Source organism: Nicotiana attenuata, chromosome 2, assembly GCF_001879085.1.
Source record: "Nicotiana attenuata strain UT chromosome 2, NIATTr2, whole genome shotgun sequence".
Taxonomy (NCBI): domain Eukaryota; kingdom Viridiplantae; phylum Streptophyta; class Magnoliopsida; order Solanales; family Solanaceae; genus Nicotiana; species Nicotiana attenuata.
In genome coordinates, this window is record NC_031990.1 from 20,855,695 (window position 1) to 20,864,723 (window position 9,029).

General features: G+C 39.9%; 1 protein-coding gene across 1 annotated transcript; it reads right to left on the bottom strand.

Moving 5' to 3' along the window:
- LOC109217233 lies at window positions 4,676-5,104 on the bottom strand. Its single transcript, XM_019381468.1, has one exon. The coding sequence runs from the start codon at window positions 5,102-5,104 to the stop codon at window positions 4,676-4,678; it is 429 nt and encodes a 142-aa protein (XP_019237013.1).

Sequence of the window (9,029 nt, forward strand, 5' to 3'; positions counted from 1 at the left end):
AGAAATTCGACTAAAAAAGTAGTGTTCCGACTCACAAGGCAAGAAAGGGTGCAGAACATAAGAAGTGCGGTCCGCAGAGGTATTTCTGTGGCCGCAGAAGAAGGTGTGGATAGCAGAATTCCCTCTACGGCCGCAGAACTAGTGAAAAAACCCAGCAGACTTTAAGCAGAAGTGCGGAGCGCACGTGACTTGTGCGGCTGCAGAGCAGGGTCCGCACTGACAAAGAATTTAAAAGTTTAAAGAGTGTGCAAGTGATCATGACTCGAATCCTTGCCTGAAGTGCGGACCACACAAGAATTGTGCGGTCGCAGAAGCTGCATTGCAGCTTCAGACCAAAGTGTGTGTGATGACCTGATAGGTCATCTTATATTTTAGAACCTAATTTTGTGCTTTGAAGCCTTAAATACCTGATCTTATCCCTCCTCGATTTGCATGCACAGACCGGGTGTTTTTCCGGAAAGCTTTTATGTTAAAAACCAAGAAAATATAAAAACTTTGCCTTAAAATTCAATTGAGTTGACTTCAGTCAATGTTTTGAGCAAACGGATCCGAATTCGTATTTTGACAGTCCCAATGGGTCCGTATCGTGATTTGGGACTTGGGCATATGCCCGAAATCGAATTCAGAAGTTCCTAGCCCGAGTTATCGCACTTTGTTGAAATTTGATGGTTTAAAGGCTTAATAACTTTGAAAGTTTGACCAATATTTGACTTTATTGATATCGGGTCCGTATTTTTGTTCCGGAACCCCCTATAGGTCCTTTACTATATTTATGACTTGTCTGTCAAATTTGGTGAGAAACAGAGTTGGTTTGACGTGATTCGGATGCCCGGTTATGAAAATAGAAGTTCATGAGTTTTCTTGAAAATTTCATTTGATTTAGTGTCCAATTCGTAGTTCTAGGTGTTATTTTGGCAATTTGATCATGTGAGCAAGTTTGTATGATGTTTTTAGACTTGTTTGCATATTTGGTTTAGATCCCCGTGGGCTCGGTGAGTTTCGGATAGGCTACGGAGTGGTTTAGACTTAATTCTCAGCTGGTGCTCTGCAATTTTTAGTACTGGTCTCTGATCTCTCAATTGCGAGATCGGTGATCGCATTTGCAAACATTCCCAAATCCTGACAGGCTCGCATTTGCAATCAAATTCTTCGCATTTGCGAAGAGTACTTGGGTCAACATGAGTTCGCATTTGCGATCAAGAGGTCGCAATTGCGGGAGGCTAGAGTTCGCATCTGCGAACACTTCATCGCAAATGCAATGAATGCACAGGTGCGCAGACTTCGCATTTGCGAGTGTTCTTCTCATTTGCGGGGGTTCGCAATTGCGAATCCCTGGTTGCAAATGCAACATCTGCAACTGAACAAATAGGAGTTAGACGGGATTTTTGTTCATTCTTCAAATTTTCAAAACAAGAAAACTCTAGAGGCCATTTTCCCAAGCACCCCTCTTCCCTAATCCATTGGTAAGTGATTCTAACCTATTTTCTTTCAATCTTTCATTACTATAAGTTTTTAACCTAAAATCTAGTGATTTTCATGGTGAAAATTGAGGGATTGAGTAGAATTAGGGATTTTTATTAAATTGGGATTTGAACCTCAAATTGAGGTCGGATTCAAAAACAAATTACATAACCGAGCTCAGTGGTGAATGGGTAATCAGGTGTTGGTTCGAATTTTGGGTTTGGACCAAGCGAGCCGGGAGTTGACTTTTGTTGACTTTTTCAGTAATGACCTAAATTGAATCTCTTGTAATCGTGGGTAGTTCCTAAGGCCTAATTTGAACCGTTTGGTTGGTAATTTGCTATATTCCATTGGTTCGGAGCCTTGTTTGAAAGGCAAAGCTGTGGTTGAGCTTTGAATTGACCCTTGGAGCGAGGTAAGTGTCGTGGTTAACCTTGACTCAAGGAATTAGGACTTGTTTGTCTAATTGCTACATGTTTAGATGTTGGGTACAACGTATATGTGAGGTGACGAGTACTTATGTGTTGTTGTTGGGTTAAATCATGCGGGTGGGATTGTTCCTTGTAATTTATTGTTTACTTTGATCATGTTGTCCATGCTTAGACTAGTTATTTATTATATTGATCGTTCTTATTGTGTTTATGGGATTTTGTGATAATTGATTATTGTTGCTAGAATTGAGATTGGTATTGAGGAATTATTGTTGACGTAAGGCTTGTTCTTGTTATTCTATCTTCCTGTTGTTACTTGTTCATTGTTATATGATATGGGAAAGTGTTAATGCAGGAAGGGTGATGCCGTGCCGTATGTGAGTGTTAATGCACGAAGGGTGATGTCGTGCCACATTGTGAGTGTTAAAGCATGAAGGATGATCCCGTTCCATGTTATGAGAGTTAATACACGAAGGGTGATGTCGTGTCATATTTATTGATTTATATTGAAAGTGAGAGTAAAAGAACGAAGGGTGATGCCGCCCAGTATCATTGTTTCATTGTGAGGTTGTGAGTAAAAGCACAAAAGGTGATGCCGTGTAATTTTCTTCATTGTGCTTAATTGTTTTTTCCTGGTTAAAGGCATATTGACTGTTCTGGTTATCATTTCCGCGGTATTTCTCCTATCCTGTATCCCCTTTAGCATGTCCCCCTCCCAATAGTACATATTTAGTTTTTATTAATTGTTATCTTGTACGTATGGTGTTATCTGCACAGGTTTATTACGTGGGTGTCTTTTCATAGCCTCGTCATCAGTTTGTCGAGGTTAGGCTCGACACTTACTGAGTACACGGGGTCGGTTGTACTCATACTACACTCTGCACTTCTTGTGCAAACTTTGGTACTGGCCCCAAGTGTTCGTGAGGCGTAGCAGCACGAATTTGCTCATTGGAGACTTGAGGTAGATCTACTGGCATCCGCAGACCTTGATGTCCCCTTCTATTTTCGTATTTTACTATTTCTTTTCGTTCAAAACAGTTGTATTTTTTTCAGACTCTGTTTATAGAAAATTCTAGAAGCTCGTGAGTTGTGAATCTATTATAGAAATCTTAGTCTGATGAATCTTTCTCCTAAGATAACAAAAAAAAAGAAAAAAAACTAGTTTGATAAACTTTCTCCTAGGATAAATATTTTAGTCTGATGAATCTTTCTCCTAAGATAGAAAACCTAGTCTGATGAATCTTCTCCTAGGATAATTTAAAAAAAAGGGAAGTTTGGATTTGAAAAAAAAGGGTCAATTTTTAGTTTCCTTAAGTTATCAATCTTTAGTTTTATTGAAATCAGGGGCCCCGCCTGGAGAATAGGGTCAGTTTTTACGTTAGTCAAGCTTAGTTTATAGTTGTCCGCAAGCTCAATCTCAAATCTAGGAGATGCACTTCCTAGTTTGGGTTATTCAAGTTTCATCCCTAGGAGACGCACATCCTAGTCGAGTCTTTAATTTTAGTCTCATCATTGCATCTTTCATCAATATGTAACGACCCGGTCGGTCGTATTAAGAATTAACGCCCCGATCCCCTATTAACTGCATTCTCCGTGTTTGTTTCTGCTATTGTGAGTTGCCGGGAAGATTTATTTGGAAATTCGGAGAGTTTTGGGACACTTAGTCCCTAATTGAGAGTTTAAGTTTTAGAATTTGGACCGTAGTCGGAGCAGTGTGAAGACGGCCTCGGAATGGAATTCTGATGGTTCCGTTAGCTCTGATGGGTAATTTCGGGTTTAGAAGCCTGTTCGGATTGTGTTTTGGAGGTCCGGAGCTCATTTAGGCTTGAAATGCCTAAAGTTGAATTTTTGAAGTTTTTGGTTCGATAGTGAGATTTTGATCCGAGGGTCGGAATGGAATTCTGGAAGTTGGAGTAGCTCCGTAGTGTTGAATGTGACGTGTGTGCAAAATTTCAGGTCATTCGGACGAAGTTTGATAGACTTTTTGATCGAAAGCGTATTTTGGGAGTTTTGAAGTTCTTAGGCTTGAATTCGATGCTAATTGGTTGATTTTATGTTGTTTGAGGTGCTTTGGGGATTGGTATAAGTTTGGATAGTGGTATATGACTTGTCTGTGCTTTTGGTTGAGGTCCCGGGGGCCCCGGGATGAATTCGGGTGGTTAACGCGAAGTTGGAACTTGGAATTTGCAGCTGAAGTTCTTTGGGATGCTGTCATAACGGCATCTGCGGTTGAGAGGCCGCAGATGCGACTCCCGCAGATGCGGAGTCAAGCCGCAGAAGCGGCCAAGAGGAAAGTGAGCAGGAACCGCAGAAGCAGACGTGTTACCGCACCTGCGGGACCGCAGATGCGGCATATGGGTCGCAGGGGCGGAGAGGGAATTTTAAGCGAGAACCGCAGAAGCGGTATCGCAAATGCAAAAATTGAGCCGCAGATGCGACTTTGCTGGGCAGAAAAATCAGAGTTCGAGGGTTTAGTTTCAAAAAGTTAGAAATTGATTTGGAGCTCGGGAGAGGGCGATTTTGGGAGGAATATGAAGAGAAAATCATTGGGTAACAATTCTTGTTTTGGTAATTAGGAATTTTCATTAATCACCAATGAAGCATAACAAATCTACAGTTGGCTTACAAACTCAGCCTACTGTCCTTTTGTTGTATCTCTCTCTCCTATACATGTAACTACTATACTCACTTTCTTGATATTTACAATCAAAACTGAAAATTCTGTATAAGCTGCCTATTTTGATTTGTTGCTCTAACATTACATATGCATGCTATTTTCCTAGCTAATTCTTCAGCTTTCTTGCTTTGCTTTTCAAATATCCTAAGGTTTCTCTCATTCCAATCTCATGAATTGCCTCTGCATATACCATTCTGAATACTCCTACTTTACTTGATTTCCCTTTTGTATTCTCTGTTGCCCATTGCCAATGCTGATCCCAAGAGGTTGCCCACATTTGTTGCCTTTGCATCCATTTTAGTAGCTTTGTCCAAACATTCTTAGCATACTCATATTCAATGAAGATATGCTTCCTGTTCTCATCATGTTTTTTACATAGACTGCATTCCCTGTCTACCTGCATCCCCCATTTGTTCAATCTGCCACTAGTTAGCATCCTGTCATGGAAGTATAGCCACATAGTGAACTTAGCTTTTTCCCTTGCTTCATTTCCAAACATGAACATCTTCCATTCTACTTTTGGCAATTGCCCCATCATAGCCAAATATAATTGTCTGATCATGCTGTTATTCTTCCTTTGCTGGATGTGAATTGTTGTCACTGATCTTCTTGCCTCTATCATTTTTTCTAACTAGGCAGGAAGCCTGCTGTGGTATTGGCATATTAGATATCTGTTGGCCTTTTATATAGTATGCATGTATCCATTTGATCCACATCTTATCCCCTTTGTTTGCTAGATCCCAGTAATTCTTTGTTGCTTCTGCTTTGTTCCATAGCTTCAGGTTGATTAGGTTTAGCCCCCCAAAACTTTTAGGTGTGCATAGTTTATCCCATGCTAGCAGAGATCTTCTTGTGATGGTATTAACTCCTGACCACACATAGCTTCTGCAGTATGCCTCAATAGTCTTCAGGATCTTGCTAGGGATTAGAAACAGTTGAGACCAATAAGCCTGAATACCAAATAAAACAGATTGCACTAATTGAATTCTTCCAGCATATGAGAGTTTTTTTGCTGTCCATGAAGAAATTCTTGCCACCATCTTTTCAATAAGTGGCTGCCATTGAGCTATGGACATCGTCTTAGTAGTTAGTGGAACTCCAAGGTACTTAACTGGCAATGTACCTCTAGAGTAACCAAATTTCTGAACTATCTCTTCACTTGCCAACTGAGTAACACCTCCAAAGAAGATTGAGCTTTTTTCATGGTTGGCCTTTAAACCTGAAGCTGCATAGAAATGATTAAGACATTGTTGTAGTTGAGTTATTGAGGCCATGTCACCCCTTGCAAAGAGTAGCAGATCATCTGCAAAGCTCAGATGAGTTATGCCATGCTTAGCACACCTTGGGTGATATTTGAATTTCATTTCTTTCTTCAGTCCATTCAAGCTTCTACTCAGGTACTCCATAGCAATTGCAAAGAGGAAAGGAGACATGGGATCTCCCTGTCTCAATCCCTTTGCAGCTGGAAATGGTTCAGTAGGTTCTCCATTGATGATAATTGAGTAGGATACAGTCTTCATACAAGTAAGCACCCATTGAAGGAACTTAGTAGGAAATCCCAACTCAGTCATTACCTGCTCCAAGAATATCCATTCTACAGAATCATAAGCTTTGGTTAGATCAATCTTGATCATACACCTTGGAGAAGAATTCTTTCTGGTGTATGCCTTCACAAGTTCATGAGATAAGGTGATGTTATCTGATATTTTCCTTCCTGGGATGAATCCAGCCTGAGCTTCACTTATCACACTAGCAATTACTCCTTGTAGCCTGCTTGCTAGTATTTTAGATATTATCTTATAGAGGACAGTACAACATGCAATAGGCCTGAATTCTTTTGCTGTGGTTGGGCTATTCACTTTAGGAACCAGGGTAATTGCTATACAGTTAATACCTTTGTACATTTTCCCAGTAGTAAAGAACTGTTGTACTGCTTGCACAATCTTCTGCTGCAGTATTGGCCATGCTTTCTTGAAAAAACATGAATTGTATCCATCAACTCCAGGAGCTTTATCCTCTTGTATAACACATAGACCCTTATATACTTCTTCTTCTGTCACTTCTGCAATCAAACTAATCTGTTGTTATTGATTGAGCTTAGAGACATTCTTCATTATTTCCTTATTGATTGCTGGTAGTGTCTTTGTAGAAGTCCCCATCAGGTTTTTATAGAATCTTATGAACTCTTCTTTGATGCTAGCCTGATTGGTCACCTTTCTTCCATCCTCAGTAATCAGCTCCAGTATCTGTTTTCTTTGGGTTCTCTCTTTTACAATAGCAGAGAAATACTTGTTATTGCCATCCCCCAGTTTAATCTATTTGACCCTTGCTTTTTGCCTCAGAATACTCTCTTCGATTAGAGACCATTTCTCTAGTTGTTGGAGAGTTTGTTTTTCTTGTTCTAGCAAACTGACACTGTGTTGTTTTTGTATCATTTCTTGTACTGTAACCAGGTCACTTCTTGCATCCTCAATTCTCTTTGTTATACCCTTATATTCCTCAACATTTAGTTGCTTGAATAAAGGCTTCAGGGCTTTAAGCTTCTTCCATATATTCTCCATATTATCCTCTGCAAGTCTTTTATTCCATATAGACTTTACTGTATTTCCAAATTCCTTATGATCTGTCCATACATTGAAAAATCTAAAAGGAGGTTTGATATTAGCATTCATGGACTTGATGTTCAACAGCATAGGTGAGTGATCAGATATCATTGGTACATCGTATTCAGTGCATACATGCCCCCAGTTAGACATCCACAAGTCATTACCAAACACCCTGTCAATTTTACTTAGAATCCTGTCATCACCTTGTTGTTTGTTGGACCAGGTATAGTACTCTCCTTTCCATGCCAGTTCATTTAGGAACAAATTATGAATACAGTCTAAGAAGTCCACCATTTCACTCATTGCTACTGGATTGCCATACATTCTATCTTGAGTATACAGCATAGCGTTGAAATCTCCACCAATTATCCAAGGCTTTGTCACTTGTGTTGATATATCATTCAAGTTACTCCATAGAGCCTTCCTCTATTCAATTGTGTCGAAACTATACACTAGTGTAAGGCAAGCTTCAAATCCATCCCTTCTTCCCCTTACTGTGCAGTGAATTAGTTGAGCATCTGTTTTTTCAACATCAATACAATATACCTTAGGATCCCATGCCAGCCAGATCCTCCCATTAATTGCATTCTGGTAGTTGTTCTGCATTTCCTAACCTGGTAGAATGTTTTTGAATACCCTGTTGGCTCTATTCTCCTTGACTCTAGTTTCCAAAACCCAAGCTAACATTATTTGCTTATTATGTACATATATCTTTAGTTCTTTTTGTTTATATCTCTTATTTACTCCCCTCACATTCCATATCACCCAAGTCATTAAACTATAATAGATGGCCCACTATTAGCTGTGGGCAAGAATTGTTGTATCCCCTTTCCACCTGTGTATTCTCCTGTTCTATTGCTTCTCAGTATACTTGTGACCAAAGTTGGAAATTCCCTGGTACAGCTTAGTTCAAGGCTTGGTATCTCTCTTTCAGGTGTTTGTTCTCCAGTCCTAGTTATAGGTTGCTGAGAGTTTGACCCATGGGCTGTTGTGTTAGATCAATAGGCTGTTTTTCATTTGTCTCTTTCTCTTGTTGATCTGCTCCTACTAGCACAGCAGGAGGATCCTTTATGTCTGCAGTCTTCTTCACTCTCCATTCCTGTATCACTTTCTCTGTTTGTTGAGGGCCTACCTGTGCATTAAGTGGTGCAACTGGTCCCCTTCTCCTTCTAGGCTGCTCATATTGGTTGTGCTCATTCTCAGCTTTCTTACAAGAGTGACCAATCTTCAGGCATTCTTCACAGAATTCAGGCTTCCAGTCATAGGCTATTGTCTGCTCAAATTGTCTTCCATCCGGTTCCCACACTGTGACACTTGTTGGTAATACTCTAGTAACATTAATCTCAATTAACATCCTAGCATAAGAGACCCTTGTTTGTTTTGAGGTGCATTCGTCCGCATATAATGGTTTGCCAATAGCACTTGCAATCCTGCTCAAGGATTGACCTCCCCAGCAACTCATAGGAAGGTTAGGTAGTTTCACCCACAGAGGGATTTCAGTTAGAAATTCCTTGGTGAAATCAAAATTAACCGTCCATGGCTTCAAAATAAGTGGCTTATTGTTCATTGTGTATGGTCCCGAGTACAGTATCTCATTCATATCATTCATTGTTTGGAACTTGACAATATAGTATCCTTCATCGTGATAGAATACCTCTGGTTCTGAAACTTGGTTCCAACTTTGTTTTACAAATCTATGCATGTAATTATAGCCTGGTGTTTCCCCAATTACATACAAAATTAGAGCACATTTCCATTTTTTAACTTCCTTCTCCACACCCTCTTTCTCGAGTTGTACCACTGTTTTACCTTCTACAATTTTTGGTGGTATGTAACTCAATTTCAAGCCATTTT